Genomic DNA, 22196 nt, shown 5'->3' on the forward strand with positions numbered 1-22196 from the left:
GAATATTTTTCACCAGGTGTCATCCCAGGGGGTAACAGACACAGACAAATACGTTCTTACCATTCACATAGTTTAACTTTTACTGATCTCGGAAATTGATCACCTGGGTATTCGGGTCCTTCTGGTAAGGGTTAAGCCTGGCGAGCCCCTACCCTGTCGTTTGAAAAGAATCCAGTTTCCTGTCCGGAATTACTGTACATCAGCGATGACAGGCATAACCGAGCTGTAAGGCAGCTGCTGGCTGTGTATGTCCTCCCTTCAGGACAGACCTGAAAGAGGGTTTGGCTTGTCCACCGGGAACCCCTTCCCAAATGAATTCTGCGATAAAACCAGGAAGGTTGTTCGTTTAACTTAAAATTGTCATCAATCACGTTGACCTCCAAAAAAGTATTTGAAAGTGGCCTTAACACAAAACAGAATCACTGAGGCTCTTAGGGTGGATTGGGGGAGTTCAAGGGCAGAGTTCTGTGGGGAAGATACTTTTAAGGCTTGGATTAGAATTAAAAAGCTCAACTGTGGGGGTGGGCGTGGGTGGCGCAGTGTGTTAAGCAAAGGACTCTTGGTTTCTGCTCAGGTCATGATCTCAGGATTATGAGATCGAGCCCCGCGCGGGGCTCCGTGCTCAGTGCTCAGTGCTAAGTCTGCTTGAGACTCTCTCTCCCTTTGCCCTTACCCTGTCTCTAAAATACAGAAATAAATCTTTAAAATTAAAAAAAAAAAAGCTCAACTTTTTCAGTAGCCTGATGTGACTAAGACATTCCATACATAGGGTTTTTAAAGAGTTCCTTATCACTGTGACTGATGGACTGTTTGCTTGACTACGAGGGAAAACTTTATGTTGTAATTAAACCTTTCTATTTTTTTTCCCCATGTCTAAGTATTGTGAACTTCCTTTGTGGTATTTTAGTGATTAGACAGGATGGAGGGTGTTCTTAAAGATTCATGGCCAAATCCGATGATGTCAGAACGAAGGGAAGGGACGGTCTTCGTGGGGCCAGCAAGTCTGGCCCCGTCTGAATTGTTTGTCTAACACTTCACAAGTAGAATAGGAACCGCTGAATTATTCATTTTCAAGTTGCCCTAAAAAAGGCACTTACACTGCCAAAATGCAGACTTTTGGTGCCGGCAAGAGGAAGAGGAAGGATGCTGTCTTTCCTGAGGGTGCTGGGCCCCTCTGCCTTGTTCTCCAGTTTCACTTCCCAGCCCTGCGGGGTGGAGGCAACCAGCCGCTGGCTCAAATGCAGGGCACTGAAGGGGGCGGGGCAGGGGGGGGTTGGCGGGGACGACAACTTCTGTGTGGGCCTCTGAAGCCACCATGGAGCTGAGTCTTGAATTTGGTGGGGAAAGACCAGGAGGAGAGGAAGGTTTGGAAGGAGCTTTAGGTTGGGGAGGAGCTCTGTAGTCAGAGGCCCCCAAGGGCGTCGGTGTGGTTGAAGGAGCCCAGCCTGTGCCTGAGAAGGGCCCAGGAAGTTAGTTGCCTTAGCCTTGGGCTTGGAGGAGAGGAGGGGGAGGGAGCCGAGAGTAATCACTAGGATGCAACTGGAGCTCTTTTTTTATTCTTAGTTTTCGCTTCTCTGCCACCAAGCCTCCTCTTAACATTTCCTGCCAAGCAGTACTTAGGGGAGAAAGGGGGTAATTAGGATTCCTTACACTGGGGAATAACAGCAGGGCTCTTGCCCTTGGCCGGCTGCTCCCTGTGACCGTGAGCCCCTTCGTCACTACTCTGCCCTGGGCCTCAGTTTGCCCACCTGTGAAATGTGAGCGGTTTTCTCCTGTAGGCCTGTGGTTCCCACCGGCCACGCAGGCCCTGCACACCACCGGGGCCTGCGAGCAGCAGGGGCGGTGCTGGGAGTCAGATGCGTTCTCTTGAGCGGTCCCTAGCTCGGCCAGCACCTGTCAGCTGTAGGCAGGGCAGCTACAGGTTAAGCAAACAGGGAAAGAGAAACAAAATCTGAAAGGCGGTTCTAGAAGAGCCAGGGCTCAAATTGCAGAAGCAGCGCTCCAGCCACTGGAAAGATGTGCTGACAGATTCTACACTAAATACGTGCAGGAGACATTTAAAATGTGTACATTAAAAATGGCATTAACAGCGGCCCTTCCCAAACATTTTTTTTTTAAGTCTAAAAGTAAACTGTCAACAGTTTGGGTCCACAGGCCTGCTGGGTGGTGTTCTCTGCCGGAGGGCCCTCACCCTGGCCATTCCAGCTCCTGGGGGGCTCGGGCGCACAGTGAGCGGTGAGGGGGTGCGCGGAACCCAGGTGTCCCACCCAGAATTCATTTTCCTCCCGTTCTCTGGCCTCAGCAGTCTTTCCCTGGATCAAAGAAAAATATTCATATACGACTTTCCAACCATGCTTTTCTTACAGAGGTGAGCTTTTCATGGGCATTTTTTCCTCCCCTTTGCTGAGCAAGTAAATTGAGATTCTGGGCGGTTAACTGACTTCGCACAAGTCTGCAAAGTGCGGAGTCTGGGCAGAGCTGGGCTTCCAGCACAGAGGCCCCCCTCTGATGTGGGTTCTTTCCTGGGGCCTCAGCTACAGCCGCCCCCCGCTCTTCACCTCATTCCCATACAAACGGAGTGGCACGGTCAACATCCTACAGGCTTCATTGTTGACGACTGGTATTGGAGGGATACAAAACTGCTGTGAGGGTCATTGCTTTTTTCGGTTTACTTTTTGTGTTAAATTTCCAACACACAGTAGATGACAGGACCCCAAGGTGCCTGGGTGCAGTTCCGGCCCCCCAATTTGGGGTTGCTGTCTCACCCGTCCCCATCCCACCCCGTTTTATCGTGAGGCACTTCCAGAATCCTTTCCCTTCACGTCAATATGTTTTAGCATGTTGACCTCATGTAAAGACTCTTCTTCTATACAATGCTGTCATCAGATCAAAAACTAATTTTGTAATTAGCATCAGTTCTTAAATTTCTAGTTACCTACCCCCAGTCACAGATGGTTTAATTTTTTTAATTTGTTGGGCTCAGCATTCAAATAAAATCCAGACGTTGGGATTGGTTGGTATGCCTCATTCATTTTCTGGATCCCCCTTCTCTCTTTTTCTTCTCCTGGCAGTTTATTTGCGTAAGAAACTGGCTCATTTGTCCTGAAGAGTTTCCCACAATCCAGGTTTTGCCAACAGCATCCCGGATATAGTTGAGCGCGGTGTTTGTTGTTGAACCTAGAGGGTCGATCAGATTCAGACTGGAAATTCTGGGCAAAAGCCACTCCATAGGTGGTGTTGAGTATCTTGTAATGTTCTTAGGTATTGAAAATCAGCTCTGACCAGAAGAGAAAGATCCTGATTTTCACGTGCGACAATAAACGGTTGTGTGCGTGGGTCCTGGTGTTCAAAGCCCTTTTCCACTCCGGCAATGCTCTTATTCTATCCTTGGGCCAATTTCTTTGAGAAAGGCTGCGTTATTCCTGCTGTGCAGATGGCTATCGAGCTCACAAGTCGGCCCAAGGTCAAACAACTAAAAGGCAGTGGGGAAGAATTTGAGCCTCTTTGCTCTGCTGGCCACACTCGTTTGCTTCTCCAGACCACAATTTCCCTAATTTCACCTCCAGTACCTCCATCCTACCTGGGGCCCCCTGGCACTTGATTTAAGGAAAGAAATCTCCATCCAACCTGTTCCTGTTGCTTTGAGAGCAACAGTGTTAGGACGCTAGAGAAATGGCAAGAAGCCCCCCAAAGCTGCATCCCGACACTTATCCCAGGAGGCTTTGGATGGTCTCGGTAGCCACAGCAGAATGAATTATGCAATCTCATAACCTGATTGTCAGCCACAGCTGCCCCATGCCCCTGCCCAGAGTTGACTGCAGCCTGAGTGACAGTCACAGGCTGTTTCTGATCACACGGAGGGTCAGACAGTGGCAAGTGACCGGCTGCTTGGAGCTGCCCTGTTGGTTTGGTACAGGTGCTAAGCCTTGTGCAGACTGGAGACCACTTCGTTGGTCAGCTGGCCACAGATTAACCTAAAGGAGGATTGTATTTCAGTCATTGAAACCAAGTCAGCTAAACAGTGGGGCACAAAGGGAAATTTTCTTCCCATTTGGGATTGACAAGTGGAGCCGTAACTGAAATTGATTTTGTTACTTGTTGTATCATTTAAACTTAAATAGAATGGTCAGAAAAATAAACCAATTGTGGTTAATTTCTGAGCAGGCAGAGGTGATGTTCTGGCCATTTCATTGTCTGAACATGATTTCATTTCCAATAAGAATAAAAGCCACTATTTCCGGAAGGTTTGGCCTAGGGGTTAAGCGCCACAGCCGTCTCTCTGCTCAGGCCCATGATTTGACTGGGGAGGGATGGGTCTGCTCTGGAGCGACCCTTTTGATCAGAGGCTTGGAAGGGAGCCAAGTGGCTTCACCCCTGCCCTCCACTCCTGCCAGAGCAGAGATAGCTCAGCGTGGGTAGAACATGAAAGATAGGTCTGGTCATACGCAAGAGGGTTGTCCAGAAGACCTTTCCCCAGAGAACACTTTCTCCTCCTCCCTGCTCGCCCTCCCCGGCAGTGTCTGCCGAGTCCCGATTTGTGCCCAGCTCTGTGTCAAGCACGGGGAGACACTGGGAGCCAGGCCCACTGGCCCTGTTCGGGGGAGCTCACCGTCCAGTGGACAAAGCAAAGCCTAACTCTGGATCTTGACATACGTTTTTCTTCAAGGAGATTGTTGTCCCCTTTTTCCAAGGCTATGAAAAGTGATAAGAAACTTAAACCTGCAAAAGCAACTTACAGACTCTTTCCTTAGAAGTCATGTGTACAGTTAGGCAAAATAGCCCTACCCCCTCTGCTCTTTAAAATAGCAGCCCATGCACCTCGGTGGCTCCATCGGTTGAGCATCTGCCTTCTGCTCAGGTATTGATCTCAGGGTCTTGGGATCAAGCCCCGTGTCCATGTCCGGCTCCCCACTTGGCAGGGATTCTGCTTCTCCCTCTGCCCTTCCCCCGACTTGTGTGCGCTCTTTCTCTCTCAAAAAATAAATAAGTAAATAAAATCTTTTTCAAAAAATAAAAATAAAATAAAATACCAGCCCACGAATGGCTGCCTGTCAAGTGCAGAGCGGACTTCCGGTAGCACGCAGATGTCGTTACTGTGCATATTTCGTCAGCCAGTGTTTAGCGTGCCCCTGCTGTGTTCTCTGAGCTTACAGCGATGAAGAAATAAGCGATCAATATATGAAGAAGTTACTTGGAGGCCAGAATAAGTGCAATAAAAATAAAATGAGTGGACAGAGGGGAGCAGGGCTGCTGGGAGGCCTTTCAGAGGACAGCCACCAGGGCTGAGCCATGGATGGTGACCACAGCCACCCATGGGGGCCTCAGCAGAGAGGACAGCCATGCGGACAAGCAGAGTTCCCAGGAACAGGACTGAAGAAACCGCGAGAACATTAGCTGATTGAGCCACAGGAGGAAATTTACATGGGATGCATGTTACTAATATGTTTAAAAAATACCCGCCAGAAGCAGAATAGACCCGAGCACAGTGGCTTCGATGGGGAAGCGGTGCTTTTCTTAGGCTTCTTTGTTTGGAAGACTTGATGGCCTGAAATCTGGAAAAGGAGCTGAGGTGTTTATTATGGGAAGCTGTAATCAGCTGTTGATCCTCTGCTTCCTGCAGGACCTGGGCCCCTGAGGGGATCAGGGGGTTCTGGCCCAAAAGACACTTTGGGCCTTCCTGGGAGGGAGCAAGCCCAAAAGAAGCTCCTGGAATCCACGGGACCAACCAAAGCCGACTGGTGGCCGGCGGACTAGATTTGACCATAGACCGCCAGGGGAATGCAGTGGAGGGAAGGGCTAGTCCATGGGCTGACTGGGCCCTCCCAAAGAGGTGGTGGCCTGGGGCACTGCGGGCAGGGTGGGGGGGGTGTGTGGGTGTAGACATCGCAGGGCTCACAGGCCCAGCAGCGGCATGCAGACTGCACAGAGGGAATATGGGCTTGGGTATCTTAAGAGCAATACCATCGGAGAGCCTGGCTGGCTCAGTTGGTAGAGCACACAACCCTTGATCTTGGGGTCATGAGTTCGAACCCCATGTTGGGTGTAGAGATTACTTGAAAATAAAATCTTTTTTTTTTTTTTTTTTTAAGATTTTATTTATTTATTTGAGAGAGAGAATGAGAGAGAGAGAGAGAGCGCATGAGAGGGGGAGGGTCAGAGGGAGAAGCAGACTCCCTGCCGAGCAGAGAGCCCGATGCGGGACTCGATCCAGGGACTCCAGGATCATGACCTGAGCCGAAGGCAGTTGCTTAACCAACTGAGCCACCCAGGCGCCCTTGAAAATAAAATCTTAAAAAAAAAATAAACAATATCATCAGATTTGTAACAGCTCCCTTTGTCTACAGAGAGAAGAAAATGCCTTTCAAAGTATTTCTTATGACTTCACCTGGCAAAGATAAGACAAAAGAACTTGAAAGCCAATCTCCTATATAAGTATTTATGAAAAAAAAATACTAAATAAAATATCAGCACACACAATTCGGGAGCACATTAACCACAGCCAAACAGGGGCAAATAACTGTTGGTATAATTTACCGTTTTAGTTGAGTCAGAGGAGCAAACCTGTTAATTTGCTCCATAAATGCTTTTTTTTTTAAAAAGGTACTTAATAAAATCAATATCCCTCTTTTATTAAAAAGTCTTAATAAAATAGGAACAGTTGGATATTTCATTAACGAAATAAAAGCACATATATTTAAAGTCCAAAATGAGCAACATGCTTAATGGTGGAATGTTCGATGCATCGCCCTGGAAGTCAGCCTCCAGGCAGGGAGCCCCGCTGTCACCTCGCTTTGTGATGTGCTTCTGGAAGCGCTGGTCACTGCCGTCGTCCCAGAGAAAGAACTGAGAGAGAGAACAAGGCAGGAGGAGCCGGCCCTGTCATGGGCACACGAGGGCACGGGACACCCTAAAGCCCAAGAGAACAACCGAAAAGCTGTTATAAAATCGAACAGGCACCTACCACCCTGTGATTCTTTCCTCTGTGATCTAGAAGGTCGTTCCTCCCTCAGCCCCGCTGTTCTCTGCCCTGCAAACTCCTCTTTATCCTCCGGGATGTAGACCAGATGTCCCCTCATGCGTGAGACTGTCCCTCCTCCTGTCTGCAAAGGGGACATTGTCCGTCTGTCCCTCGGAGGGTACCACATTATACCAAAATCCCTTGGGTCTCTTCATGACCCTGCATCCCGCAAGGAAGAGGCAGTAACAGGGTCCCACTGGCTGCATATTTCTGAGCTCCGAGGACGGGCAGGGTATGTCCCACGTACTAGTGATAAGGCAGATGCCACCATGCAGTGCCGACTCAGCACCAGGGACCTTTGTGTCTCTCTCAGCCAGGGCATGTAGTCGGTGCCCAGGAGGCGTTAGTGAGTGGAGACCCCCCCACACACACACACACCCAAGTTTGTGGCCCGCACCCGTTGGAGCAAGCTGGTGACAGTGCTGGAGGAGGGCACGATGCTGCCTGCACTGGGTACAGCCTTTCCTCTTGGTGACACTGCGTTCCTGTGCTCTGCCCATGCGGGGGCAGGGAGCTACCTTTCCAGAGAAATCCTCCCCCTCCCCCCCTCCGCCCGGCCCCCCTCCCGATTTAGGGGATTCCAGACCATAGCCAAGAAATCTCCCTCAGCGCCTGGCCCTCTGGCCACCACCTCTTCTTCCTTTTCCTACCTTCTGATTCTGAACCCAGTCCAGGGAGCCCCGCTTCTGCGTCTCCTCTGCGCCCCTCCCCCGCCGCAGTGCTAAGAGAGCCTGGCCTGGGGTGTAAGATGTCAGGAAAGTGACCGCCTTCCCGATGGTAGAGGCCATCAAATGCAGCCTCCAGGGTGGAGGGGGGAAGTCACTTTATTAAACATCCTAGAGCTTTTTTTAATTTTTAAATTTTATTTTTAGTTTTTAAAGCAGGGAGAATTAATCTTTTGACGTTTCTTCTCTTGGTGCCCAAGAACTTTCGTGTTGAGACTATTGGCTTTTCACTTGGGTCCAAGAAGACACACTGACCCGAAGGGCGCCCTGGAGGCTTTTCCAGCTGCCCTGTGCATGTCCTTTGTTTTCACAGCTCCTGATGTGGCTGTGATTCCTTGGAATTAAAATACTCACCAGCCTTGCCCTGCTGCCATCCCTTAAGCGTTCAGGAGGCTAGTGTGGACGTAAATACAGAGTCTCCAGCGTGGATATCATTTCCCTTCCGTCACTGACAGTGTCCTTTTAAGTTCCTCATAAAAGCTGTGTGCTAGGCCAGAGAATACCCTGAAATGATCTGTAGGGAACTGATTAAAGGAACTACAGATTCTAGGCCAAGCAGAAATGACCCGCTATTTGAAGCCGGAGCAGAGCAAAATGCAGTGCAGGTTAATAGATCAGCGAAAGCTGTTTTGTCAAGCTCGTAAAAAGGTGAGGGAACCAAATTTTTATAATAAATAGTTTCACTGAGCAAACAATATGTGTAGTTATTACGGACTTTGGAAAAGAAATGATTTTAGGCTAATGTCAGGCTCCAGATCCTGATGTAGATAGTGGGGCCCTCAAAATGAAAAGAATGTAAAACCTCTGGACTATTGTTGACACGCGTGCTATGAAAGCACACGCAATGTCGTTCATTACTCACTTCTCGGAGAACATTTCTAGTGGTATTAACCTCTGGGCATTTTTGTATTTCTTACTGAGGGCAGTGTGTCTTGTAGGATTCATTTTGTGGGGGGCTGGGGGCAGCAGTTCGGAGGGGAGTGGATTTACAGACTCAGTGGCAGACCGTGTGCTCAAGACTACACCCTCACAGGCTTTCGAGACCCTGCCATCTTGGTCCTTGCCTACAAATACCAGTGGCCGTGCACACCTGATCACACATAAATAGCCAGCGAGTTGTATCTTCTTTGATGCCCCTTGGAAAAGCCAATCATGAGCCTACAGACTTTTAAAATAAGAATCTGAACCTTTCCTCGCCCCCGGCATCCCTGGTTCCTTCCACTGTCTCCTCCGGTGGTTTCTGGTCCATTCTGTGAATGGGAACTGCAGCCCCTCTGGGCCCTGTCTTCATCAGGATGCCTGGTATTGAACAGCCCCCGCCCGCTCCTTAACAGCAGAGCTTGGTGTTGTGATTATCATTTGAAAGCTTTGGAAATCTGAGAGTTGCTCCCGGAATGAAAAGGTAAGTGCAGTAGTTGTTAGCAGGTTCAATATTTTGGTCAGTTTAGCGGTTGCCTAGTAACCGAAGTGAAACTGACCAGAAGATGGAAAAACTTGAAATTCATTTCCAGGGATTGCCTCAGACTGCCAAGAAGGCACCTTCCTGTTTTAATGTCACTAATTTTTTTTTGTAAGTCCCTTGAAATCCTTTGGAGATGATGCACTGTTTTCTGGATGTTAGGTGTACTGATGAATATCCACAACCATTCACTGTCTGAGAAGAAATCCCAAGAGTCTGCATTTGCGAGGAGGCTCTCGAGACCACTCACATCCCCTAAACCGGGCAGGATGTGGGTGCCACTTCCCAGCCCCTATGGGTGCCAGCCTTGCCCATCCCTGCCTCTAGATGAAGCCAGGACCCTGGGAAACCCTCTGTTCTCTACAGCGTGTGTTTGACCCTGAACTGGCCCCTTGGCTACTGGCAGCAGCCAGGCAAAAAGTGAGGAATGGCTGAAAAGAGGCAAGGGTGGGCCAGTGGACCCCCAGGTAGCCACAGGTCCACCCCTTATCTCCAAACCCCCAGGACTGGGGAATTGTACCCAGGGAGACCTGCCGGCTCCTCGAGCAGCCTCTCTCTGAGAATTAAAGCCCTGGCCAGAGTCTTCTCCTGGTGGAGGGGAGTTATCAGTGAGGACTCTGAGGGCCTGGAGTCCTCCCCCTCCCTGTCCCTACACGCAGCAAAAATGCCTTGAACACCTGCTCTGCACCTTTCTGCTCCAATTCCTCTTGAGAGACACAGAGCAGAACCTGCCTCTCTGTCCTCCCTCCACCTACGCTGCCAGAAGGGGTAGCTGGTACTGCAGGGGGACATCAGCCCCAGAGGGGAACACCCCTCTGGAAGACAGACCCCAAGCGCAACAGTGTCTGTGATCCGAAGCAAAACAGATGGACCACAGGTACAAAACAAGCATGGAAAATACTCCAGCAGACAAGGAAGACGTGACCAAGGCAGAGCAGAAACAAGTAGTCATTAAAAAACAAATGAAGGGGCGCCTGGGTGGCTCAGTGGTTAAGCCTCTGCCTTCGGCTCAGGTCATGATCCCAGGGTCCTGGGATCAAGCCCCGCATCGGGCTCCCTGCTCCGTGGGAAGCCTGCTTCTCCCTCTCCCACTCCCCCTGCGTGTGTTCCCTCTCTTGCTGTGTCTCTCTCTGTCAAATAAAAAAATCTTTTAAAAAAATAAAAATAAAAAACGAATGAAGTATGAAGAACAGAATCACCAAACTAAGGCACAAAAGAGAAAAGTTAAGTTACAGGATGGGTGCAGTTACATAAATCTGGGTCAAACTGAAGAACCAGCCAGAAGGCAGCAGGAAAGGCTAAAGAAACAGCAGGTGTAAAGCAAAGGTTGAGTGTTGTAGAGGGACTGAAGGAGATGGGGGCTCACAGAGGACCCCGCAGGAGAATTAGTGGGAAACCCTCCCCGCCAGAGGCTCAGGATCTCGGCTCCTTCCATCCAGGCCATTGCCCTGCAGACCGCCAGGTTGTGCAGCGGCTTGCAGATCTGGTTCCGGGCCCCCGGCCGCGATGCCTTTCCCGCCCTCTCCCACAAATACGCGACACCAGCAAACGCAGGAGCCATGTCTATATGGGCCTGTCCTGTAGTACCCGACCAGGGCCGGGACACTGGCAGGTGTTGGGAAGCGGTCATGGGATGAGCGAGGGAGTGAGTGAGCTCTGCCGGTAGCCGGGGAAGTCAGCGGAGTAGATCTGGATTTTGTAAATACGCGATAAATAACCATCTGATTAAAGTTCCAAACTGTGCTTAATGGGATTTGCCTTGGGAAAAGTCCGTTAACTTTTTCTCTCACCTTGAACCCAACGAAGTTCGCACTTCGTTGACGACACTCCGTACCGACTGTCAGGCGTCCGTTTCTGTCGTGTTTAAGCCCCTTCACACTTCCATTTATTTCTTTGCCCTTTGGAGTCAGCAGACTCCCTTCTATGGTACTGAGGCTTTTCCAAGAGGTCTTGAGGTTTCTGGCTGAGATGTTTCCTAATGTCAGCCCCCCACCCCCACCCCCGGCACCCAGCACTTCACTGCAGGGACCCAGGTTGGGTGGCTGGGTCTTCCAGAGACAACTGCCTTCTTTACAAAATTGCCCTAAAAATAGCTTCATTTCACTTAAGCCATTTTAGAAATTGTTTCGGATTTTGTTCAGACCCAGCTCAAAGCAGGATACTATTTCAAACAGGTATAATGAGCATCGAACCCTATCACAAGGCCTCTGTTACCCAGTTCAGGCTGCTGGGAGTTGATACGGTTGCCTCGTTGGGAAGAGCCTCGGGGCCAGAGGGGGCGCAGGATGCAGCAAAGAACAAAAACAGACCAGCCAGGGCCCAAGTCCAGTTTGGCCAACTCTTGATATTAAGGGTGGGTGGTGGTGAGAGCCAGAGAAGCAGGTTTCAGGGACAGAAGAACCCGCTCAGAGTTGGGCCCGTCTAGGTGCCCCGAACTGTCCCAGGGAGTAGACTGGCCCACCACTGGCAGGACAGGCTGCACCCAGAACCCCAGCCTCTAGCCCGATGCCAAGCCCTGCTCAAGCTCCAGGGATGAGGGTGAAGGAGACACACAGCCAGGCCTTCAGAAAGCTCCCAGTGTACGGGGACCTCAGCTCTAATCTGTCAACTGAAACCTGTGGCGGTGGGGGAGGGACTGCACTACTCCCTGAGATGGAGTGGTTAGGAGGCTTTGGGGAGTGCTGGGGGTGGGGGCAGAAGTAGGAGATGAGGGTCCGGAGTGGAGGGCAAGTCAGGGAGACAGCACAGTCCGAGGCTCTTTATAGGCCCACAAGTGGGGGGAGCTGTGGGAGCACAGGGCCCTGGGGCTGAGGGGTGGGCCAAGGCGCGTGGTGGGCAGAGCCTCATGGAAGGGCCTGGTGTAGAGCACCGAGCAGGGGACGGGGGCCTCCTGGGTCCACCTGGAGTATGGAATCGGGGGGCCCCGCAGGAGCGGGCCCTGAACCCGGGCAAGGATCTGTGGCTGTAACATTGTGCTCCCTCTCTGCCACGGGCCTACTGAGTCAGCCTTGGCCTCCTGACAGGGGCTGTGGGGAGCGGTCCCGCAGAAGATGGGGCCGTGTTTGCCCAGGTAGCCTGTTCTAACCTACCACAGACTTTTGGAATTAGGCCTTTATTAGAACTCAGCGTTCTCTCTCTCATGATGTTGTATGTTGGGATCTCATATTTCCCTTCAGATGACTCAAAGGAGTACTTTGAAAACAGAAAAAAGGAAAAAAAGACCCTAACAGCTCCCTGTGCGTGAGCCGGTGAGGTGATGACTATGAACTCGGATGGTTAATAGAGCAGACTGCAGAGTCCCCCAGCCTCCATTCCTATCGTCCCACGTCCCTCTCCTCCACCTTCTTGTGGTTCGTTCCATCCTGGCAAACTTTTGTTCATCCTTCAAAACCCAGTTCACACATCACCTCCTTTGAAGCCTTCCCAGATTCCCTCCTCCGAGGAGAATTTCTCTCTCCCTCCTGTTTTTTGGGGGCACTCTTCAGTCTCCAGGTAGGACACATCGTATTTTATCTTTTGATGGCTCGGTCTCCCCAGTGAAATTGGGCAGGGCGGCCGATCCCACAACACAAGCGCACCTCCTCCCGATGGGCAGCGGAGTCCCCTCACAGGTCCACGTGGCCCCTCTCTCCACCAGTGACCAGGACTCTGCCAGGCCTGTGTGGTTATGGATCATTGTGCTGAGCTGGAAACCATGGTCACCCCGAGCCCGCCCACTGCCAACTAACGGCTCTCTCTCTCTCTTTCTCTCTCTCTCTCTCACCTTCCTAGGGCCGACGAAATTGAAATGATCATGACGGACCTTGAAAGAGCAAACCAGGTAGGATGTTTCATGGCCTCAGGCTTAAAATCCCAACAGCGTAGCTATTTATGTCATCTTGCTAGATGCTTCTGTCTAAGTTCGAAAGCCAGTTATTCTCGTATTTTTTACGTATGATTGTCAATGTCGATGCTTTTTCCAGTGTCATGAGAAGTATTGTGGAAGGTCCCTTGGCTGAGTCTTTGGTGTGGCCCCAGTGTCCCAGACTCCCTTGGTGACTGCAGAGTGGCTGTTGGTTTTTCTTTTCCTTAATCCATTTCTTAAATGACCGGTTCTGCTCCGACGGCAGCCATTACACTTGAGTCTGGACCAGTGAGTCATACCGTAGGGAAGTCTTCATCTCTGCCTTCAAATGCTTTGAAGCCACTTGCTCAATTGACAGCCCTCTCCTGGCTAATACTTAGGTGTCACAGATGCCTTGGGGAATGTACTTGGCACTGTGTCCGGCACAAAATACCACACAGAACGGGGTGGCTCCAAATACTCAGCTGCCTGGGGCCCTGGGTGGCTCAGTTGGTTAAGTGTCCAACTCTTGATCTCAGCTCAGGTCCTGATCTCGGGGTCGTGAGTTCAAGCCCCGCGTCAGGCTCCACACTCGGCATTGGGCCTCCTAAAATAAATAAATAAATACCTGCCCAGAACGCCTGACTTATTCCCCAAGGACTCCACCGAACAGGAAAACATTGTGCTTTAGCAAATGGTGTTGCTGCTTTGGAAAGAAAGAGTCTCCCCGTTTATTTCCTTTATTTATGGGGAGAAACACCCAAAGCTGTGATCGAGCTCTCGGCCTCAGAAGGCCCCAGGCTGTGGCCATGGGCACGTGCCAGGAAAGCTTAGTGGTTTCCCTCAGGTAGAATCCTGTGTATCCGTGGTCCTGCAGTAGTAAGAAGGGCTGACAGCTCTTGAGTAACTTGAGCCTGGCTCTGTTCTGAACTCTTGCCATGCACTGAGCCACCGAACCCTCCCTGCAACCCACTCAGGTCACTGCTGGTAGGATTCCCCATTTTACAGACAAGGACACTGAGGTCAGTGCTGGTCAGGGGCAGAGCTGGGATCGGAGCCTGTGCTCCTCACCGCCACCCTCAGAACCAGGGACACAGAACACAGGTCACTTTGCCTTTCTTTCAGACCTCTCAGCTCCCAAACACACCCGTCCACACAGCTCCTCGCTGCCAAGCACTACTTCTCCTTCACCCCGCAAAAGTGCTTAAGCATTTATTTACCTTTATTTGCATAAACGAATTTACTTTGGCCCCTTTACTCTTACTCGGCACTGCTCAACTTTGCAGAGACCTTAACTCAGAAGAAGGTACTAGAAAGAGTTCACCTTCTCTGTCAGACGGTTACCCTTTGGGCATCCCACATTTGTTCCCTGGCCAATCTCGAGCGTGCCTCTCCCTTTGATGGCGCTTTGGGGTAAGCTCCAGGTTGTGCAACGGAGAGCCGCAGTCTGGGAAAATCGAATGGACTGTCTCGTGCTGTCTCCGAGGCAGTCCCCAGGTACCGAAGAAGTTTGGCCAACTTCGTGTACTTCTCAAAGTGCCGAAGGCCACTTGGCTGGATCTCAGTCCTGGGAGACACCAGGCAGGGCTGTGGAGAAAGGGGCCACCCCTTGGTTCAGGTCCCAACTCTGTGTTTGCTGGTTGTGTGGCCTCGGACTCTTAACTGCTTACAGTTCTTTAAAAAAGAAAAGAAAAAAGATGAACTTTTGCAAACACGCTAAGGGAGAGAGGAGTCAAAGTCATAGAGAAGGTGGAATCCTGGTTGGCAGGGGCTGGGTGAGGGGGTACCGGTTAGTGGGTATAGAGCTTCAGCTTTGCAAGATGCAAAAGTTGGGGAGATCGGTCGAACGACCACGTGAATGCACTTAACACTGCTGAAACGTACACTTGAAAATTGGTATGTATTTTGCCATGATTAAAATGTTTTAACTTTTTTTTTAAATGTAAGAAAGAAAGGGAGGGAATGATAACTGGCACTTCCTTTGCATGATTGCTCTGGGGGTTAGAGGTTAAAATGCCCGAGTACGAAGTAGGTACTTAGATAAATCTGTAGTTGCCGAAGAAGTGCATATTTGGTGGGAGAGTTATATAAAGCCCTGCACTGGGGAAATGCAGGGCATGGGAGAAGTGTAGGCGAGTTCTCACCGACAATTCAGGGTGAGTTAGAGCCTGATGTGGCTGCCCAGAGAAATGAATGCAACCTCAGGCTGCGTTAATAGAAATAAGAGTTTCTAGAATGAAGGAAGTAGTATTCTGCACCAATCTGTAGCAATCAGTCCATGCTCAGGGAATTACAATTTATTCTGGAAACCACACTATGAGGACAGCTGGGACCTCGAGTGCATTCAGGCTCCACCCCACAGCCAGGACCAGGAAGGAACCCTCACACAAAAGAAATCAGGAGGTTTGGGGACATTCCTGATCTCTGGCAAACAGAGAGAGAAGACAGAGGGGCTTGACACCAAGCACCAGAGGAATAATTTCAGGAACTTGGGATGTGACAAGGTTACAAAGGGGAAAGCCTCGGGTGGGAACATCATGGATTCTGTCCCGTAGCTCTCCAGGGCTGGCCCTTTTTCATGGCCATGGCCACACTTGGAGGCTGGAGGCTGGTGGGAGGGACCTTACTCCTGATGTAGAGAAGCCCTCTCTCAGTCCTGGCTCTCCAGAGGTGCCCAGAGCTGTGTGCCCCCAGAGCTGTGAAGGCAGATGCGGGCCAGCCCTCACTGGGTGTGAGGTCAGGGATCAGACACAGAGGGAACAGGAGAGATTGCACTGCCCGGGGTGGCCATGAGGAAGACAGTGTTGCAGGCAGGCACAGAAGGACATGGTGAGCCCTGGGGATTCTGGGCCATTACGTAAAGCCAAAACAAGGAGGTGCAGGGTGGGAGAGTAGGCCCACAGGAGGGGATCTAGATCCAGGTTTGGGGGAGGACTCTGAACATCAGGCCTCTGCGTGGAAGACCTCTTTCTGAGAACGGTGGAGAACCCTGGGCAGGAGTGAGACATCGGACTTGGTGTTCTAGAAGGCTCCCCCTGGCGGGACATCAGAGAACGGATGGGAGTGGAACGACTGGAAGCATCAGTGTCAGGGCAAGACAGACTCGGGCCCGCAACGAGGCGGTCCCAAGCAGAGAGGAGGCGGCAGGGCGGGAGGAGGGGGACGAAGGAGCCACACGCTGGTGCAGGCACAGCCAGACATCTGGTTCAGCCGCCTTTCCCATCAAGGGAAATCCCCAAGAGGAGCAATTTACTAGTTCATTGGCATATAACATTATTTTTGCACTAGGTTTATAGTCACAATGTTCTACGGAGACCTGAAGCTGTTTTCTTGCTGCCGCACTCATGTTTCTGTTGCGGCAAAGTGGAGGGGTGGTCAGCAGCCGACAGCCCGGGGTCTCACTTACACCTGTTCGTTAGACTTCAAGGCACTTGCCGTCATACGCGCTGCCTTGATTGGTGGCCGTGATGGTTCAGAACGTTGAAGACTGCGTGATAAATAAGAAGCCACAACTTTGCGCCTTGCGACCGTAGAAAGCCATCTGGGGACTTCGGCCATTCTGGCACTTGGCCAGCTGTACCCTCACCCATGTGCCTTTCTGAGCAGCTCTGATGTGAGCTGCTGGAGGCACAGAGCCCCAGCCGGCGGCAGGAGGCAGTCCTTCTTTGTGAGTGGTCCTCCTTCTGCTAACCTGCTGATTCTTATGGAGGAGACTGCACTAACGGGAGGACCATCAGCTTGAAGCACAGCTTCACCTCCCCAAGGAAAAGAGCCAAGTGTAGAGAAAAATGCAGAGCCACAGGAACTCCCAGCAAGGCACGGCACTTTCTTGAACCAAGGTTTCTGGGTTCCAGTGGGGAACAACTGGGTTTGCATCCCAGATCTCCTATTTCCAAGCCATGTGGCCTTGAACGAACCCCCAGGTTCCTGGTGTGTTTCCCCGTCTACAGAATGAGGGTAGTAATTCACACATCTGAGAGAACACTGCTGAAAAAAACAAATCCACTGAATAAATTTTGAAGACCTTGATCAGCTTTATTCAACGATTCCTGAATCAGGCAGCATCCCATCCAGCAGACAGAAAGGAGCTCCGAGGAGAAAAGAAGGCTTCTATAGGCAGAAAAGGGAAGGACAAGGAAAGAGCCGGTTATTTCAGGCGGGGTCCCCTTCCTATGGGAGCCGGGAGGGGTCTCTTGGACAGATGACCTCACTAGCGTTGACCAGGAAATTCCAGAACAACAGGCTAAAGGTCCCCTTCCCGGGAGAGGCTGACACTGCAATTAGGTTAGGTCTTCCATCTTGGTTTGCTGACATGGGGTTTGGCACAAGTGACTCCATTTGGGCCTGTTGTCTCTCTTTTAACAATTCTGCCCTTTTGATCAGACTCTTAGCCTAACGGGGAGATTCTCATGATCAGACTTTAAGGCGTTAGTGCCGTTCTCAGCCACCACTCTGTAGTCTCACAGCTTTTACTGATCTTCTGTGTGATATTCCCAGGCCGTGATGTTTTCTGTGGAATTCCTGTGGTGGTCACGGGATCACGACTTCAGGCTCACCCTTTTCTTAGTGGGTCATTCTTTTCATTGCTTTTCTGACGTTCCAGGCTTGAGATCATTCGCTTGACGGTTAGTGGATTCAAACATGCATTGAAAGCTTTTGAGAGAATACAGCACACCAGGGAGGTTACTACGAGTATTATAAGCAGGATAATTCCCAGTGTCTGGGATGTACTTTGGAGCCATGGTCCCCAAGACCCAAACGATTCAAAATCAAATAAGTCAAAAGAGCGATCCTCTTGAAAGAGTCCCCTTTCTAAGCCCAGTGGCTTGCTCAGTGGTTTTATGTAAACGAGTTCCTACTTTCCCAGAAGTGTTAATCCAGGTGCAGCAAGTGGTGCTGATCACAGCACAGACCCCTTCTTGTTCAGCCAAAAGATGATCAAGGCCTGTTATCAAGAACAACGTTGGCCAGAGAGTCTAAGGGCCTTTACTGGGCGGCTCTTGCTTTGGCAATATACTCCCCAGTACTTTCAAGAGTTAAGGAGAGGTTCCGGGTCATAACCTCATTGGCATTTACTGCTAACCAGGGAAGTAGGGCCTGGGCAAAGGAAGCAAATCCTGAATCACCAGTGCCTCCCAGTAGGTCCTTTCTAACTCGAAATTCAGAGGCTGACCAGTGAGCTGTCTCAGTCTGTGGACAGTTAGGGGCACGTTAGATAAACCAAGAGCCATTGCCCAGTTATGCGTCAGCCAGCCAGGCATGCACAGGCCCAGGGAGAATGATAACTGCCCCAGGCAAAGATCAACCTATCGGGGCACAAAGCATTCCCACTAAGGTGATGCTGTTAATGGACAGGTAGGAGTCCTTTATGACAAATCCAGCAGTCTGAAAGGCAAAGGTTACCCCTGCTCCTAGCAGTGGCCTGGGAGATACGGTGTGATGGTGTTCTCTTTCCAGGCTAACCCCAGAGTCAAGGAACAAAAGGGAAGAAAGGGTGTCCTGTTCAGTTCAAGTATGAGGTCTCCGTCCAGCATCTTGGGGAGAAGCAGCCCACGTCGGTGTCATCTGCTTCTCCCCCTAGTCATTCCATGCAGAGGGTCTCCAGCGTTCGAACAAGACCAGCTGTCAAGTGGAGCCTTCTTTAGCTGTGAGATGTGTACTCAAGCTTCAGGTCCCTGAAGTCTGGCTGCCATCCGGGCACTGAGGAGGACCTGGTCTCGTCCCTTCCAAGGAGATTCAAGGGCAGTCTTTGTTACTCATGAATCCAAATCAGAAGAGCGGGAGGAAATTGGAAACGTTAGTTTTGAGAGTCATGGCCAGATATTTGAGGAAACTAGAAGAATCCAGGATCCAGTCCAGTTTATAGGTCTTTTTTTATTAAAAAAACCTCAAAGACAATTAGGATTAGTATCTGCTATCTACAAAGGTGCAAACATAAGTCTTCTCTCTGCAATCACCCCTATTCTTTTTTTTTTTTTACTACAGATAATCACAGTGAAAGTAATTTTACATTCAACTTGGCCTGATTATTTACGTTAAGTGCAGCAAGAATAATGACTGACCACGTAAGCTCCTCCATGCTTTCAAAGCTGGAACCTTGTAAGCAAAGAACCAGGTTGATTTTTTTAAGGGGCTTTATTTATTGGCCTCATAAAGTCAAGCTTAGTTCCTTAAAGCTGTCTGGTCATATCTGAGTCTATGCACATCTCTCAAATATGACAAGCAGGTCAAACTCTTGGTAATATAGCCAATACTTCCAATGGTGTCCTGTCACAAGGAGAACACATTCTCATTGAACTTGCCCAAAAACAAACTAGATTGCTCTGAAAAGAATAAAGTTTCTGAGTTCCAGAGGGATCAGGTTGAGAAAAGTTTCCTTAAATCTGGAAAAAATGAAACATCAGTGTTTCAAACAAGAAGTCATAAAAATTACAGTCATTCTTCTCAGTTCATTCATTTCCTTGTTATTAATCCTCATTGTGCTTGAATCTAGTGGGTTTTGTTTTTCCCCGTATGTTCTGGAAATTCTACCCAGTTCAGTTTCGTGATCTTGGTTGTCCAAAATTTGGACTTGTCACAGTCCTTTCCATGAAACCCTGTGAAGATGAAGCACTTTTGTAGGAAAACTTGTGCAAAAACATCTGAGTAAAACAACAACTCTGTAAATGACAGAGACTTCAAAATGTCCATTGTGAAAGATCTGCTGAGAGTTCATTTGATAAGGAATTGTAGTCATTTCAGTGATGTATGACATTTTAAGATAATAACTGGAATCATGGCATAATACCAGGATAAATCAGATTTCTAGGAATCTCACACAATTTCTGAAACACTTATATACCTATACAAATACAAGACTCAGTACAAAGCTTCCCGTGTGATTTAACAAATCAAATAAGCCGATTTAACAAATCAAATAAGCCGAGTTAGTTTTAACATCTCCCTTTTTATAAGGCAAGAGAATAAATCCTTTGAGATGTCCCAAGACCCCTCTGGAAAAATCTCAAAGTTAGTTCCGAGTCAAAAAGACTTCATTTAGCATTTGATTCACAGAAGTTTGTCAAAAAAAAAAAGGATTTTAGAACACTTGGTCAAGTAGGATCATAGGTCACTGTGACACAAAACTTACTCCTCTATTTAATCATAGTGACAACTGAAGACCTTGAAGGCAAATGTGGAAAGTTAAATAGTTGTTTTAAAAAAAACAAAACAAGGGCGCCTGGGTGGCTCAGTTGGTTGAGCGACTGCCTTCGGCTCAGGTCATGATCCTGGAGTCCCTGGATCAAGTCCCGCATCGGGCTCCCTGCTCGGCAGGGAGCCTGCTTCTCCCTCTGACCCTCCCCCCTCTCATGTGCTCTCTCTCTCTCATTCTCTCTGTCTCAAATAAATAAATAAATAAAATTTAAAAAAACAAAACAAATCCTTAGCTCATTTAGTAGAGAAGACAGCTTTCTTAAGGAATCAAAGACCTGATAAAGACCCAGGAAATTATTTTGACAAGACACAAAATCTTCGTTTTCTAGGCAGGTTCTCTAAAAGGTAAAGAAGAACCTTTTAGGGGCACCTGGGTGGCTCAATCGGTTGGGCGCCTTCGGCTCGGGTCATGATCCCAGAGTGCTGGGGTCGAGCCCCGCATCGGACTCCCTGCTCGGCGGAAAGCCTGCTTCTCCCTCTCCCACTCCCCCTGCTTGTGTTCCCTCCCTTGCTGTGTCTCTTTCTGTCAAATAAATAAATAAAATCTTAAAAAAAAAAAACAAAGAAACTTTTACAGTCTCTTATCAAGAGAAAACAGTAGTTCAAGAAAACTGTTCTTTTAAAAGAGAAAACCAGCGCGCCTGTCTGGCTTAGTCAGTAGAGCACGTGACTCTTGATCTCAGCTCTGTGAGTCCGAGCCCCACATTGGGTATAGAGATTACTTAAAAATAATAAAATCTATTTTAAAAAAATGAAAGAGAGAAAACCAAACTCTGTGTACCAAATCACTTTTGATGTTAAAACCCACTTAACTGTATTACATTTATTCTAATCTTAGCTAGCTTGACCGCAGATGAAAATTTCTTTCCAAAGATTTCTTTTCCACAAATCTACAACTTTTCTTTTCTGCATTCAGATTTTGCCCTGTGTTTTTCCTTTCTCCCATTCTGAAGTATACAGCCTCACTTTAAGACAAAATCATTTTCGGGTGCCTGGGTCACTCAGTCGTTAAGCGTCTGCCTTCCGCTCAGGTCATGATCCCAGGGTCCCAGGATCGAGCCCCACATCAGGCTCCCTGCTCTGCGGGAAGCCTGCTTCTCCCTCTCCCACTCCCCCTGTTTGTGTTCCCTCTCTCACTGTGTCTCTCTGTCAAATAAATAAATAAAATCTTAAAAAAAAAATCATTTTCTTTTCCCTCGACACAAATGCCTCTCTGTTCTTCATACATCCTTTGAAAATACAGATCTTACTTTCCTTGCATACGGAGATGTTTCCTTTATTATTTCTAGTAGTTTAATTACCCATATTAGAATTTTTAGCCCTGAGGAGCCTTGAATTTCTAGTGGAAACGAAGAAGTAAGTAATCATGAACTTTTACATCAGCCTTCTGTGGCTTGACAAATGTATAAATACGTGGTATAATTTCTAGTAACATGGTTTCTCATAGTTTTTCAGTGTGGCACAAAATGTTTCTTACTGGTAGACCCAAATCTCTTTGGTTCCTCTGTAAAAGGAAGCCCAAAGTGGATAAACCTGGGTTCAGTTTTGCGATGAATCTTGCAATGAAACTGTTTTGGAATTTTGAAGCATCTTGGAGACTTCTGCCTGCCAGTTAATAGGTACCCCATTCGGTTTGTTTGATTTGGGAGTCCTTGCTTTCAAGTGCACCGCTTAAATGATCTTCTCTAACTGGAACATTCCTCATAATGGCCATTGTAATTCTAGGTTGTTTTAATAAGATTTTGCCACGTTTGTAGATATTTAAAGGTTCTGAGACTGTAGTTCTTCGACATAAAATAAGCAGGTGTATCAGTAGGTGATGTGCTTCAACTCTTTGGGATGATGATGATGATTACTGTTTGAGCTAAGCCTTTGGGTCTTTGGGAGCCAAACTAATATCTAAAAGGGATAGGCCGCTGGGTTGGGAGTTGTGTGATGTTTTACAGTGTACCTGATTGCATGGAAATTTTCTTGAGG

The 22196-nt window shown here is 49.0% G+C and overlaps 1 protein-coding gene across 9 annotated transcripts in view; it reads left to right on the forward strand.

Annotated features, from left to right (window-relative positions):
• Positions 1-22196, forward strand: part of CUX1 (cut like homeobox 1) — a 352135-nt gene that overhangs the window by 237659 nt on the left and 92280 nt on the right. For all 9 annotated transcript variants that reach the window (XM_081819440.1, XM_081819443.1, XM_081819442.1 and 6 more), the window contains exon 9: positions 12974-13022. In XM_081819440.1, coding sequence (XP_081675566.1) covers positions 12974-13022 — 49 coding nt within the window. The remainder of the gene's footprint in view (positions 1-12973; positions 13023-22196) is intronic.

Source organism: Leptonychotes weddellii, chromosome 5 (assembly GCF_054177405.1).
Source record: "Leptonychotes weddellii isolate Sample4059 chromosome 5, ASM5417740v2, whole genome shotgun sequence".
Classification (NCBI taxonomy): domain Eukaryota; kingdom Metazoa; phylum Chordata; class Mammalia; order Carnivora; family Phocidae; genus Leptonychotes; species Leptonychotes weddellii.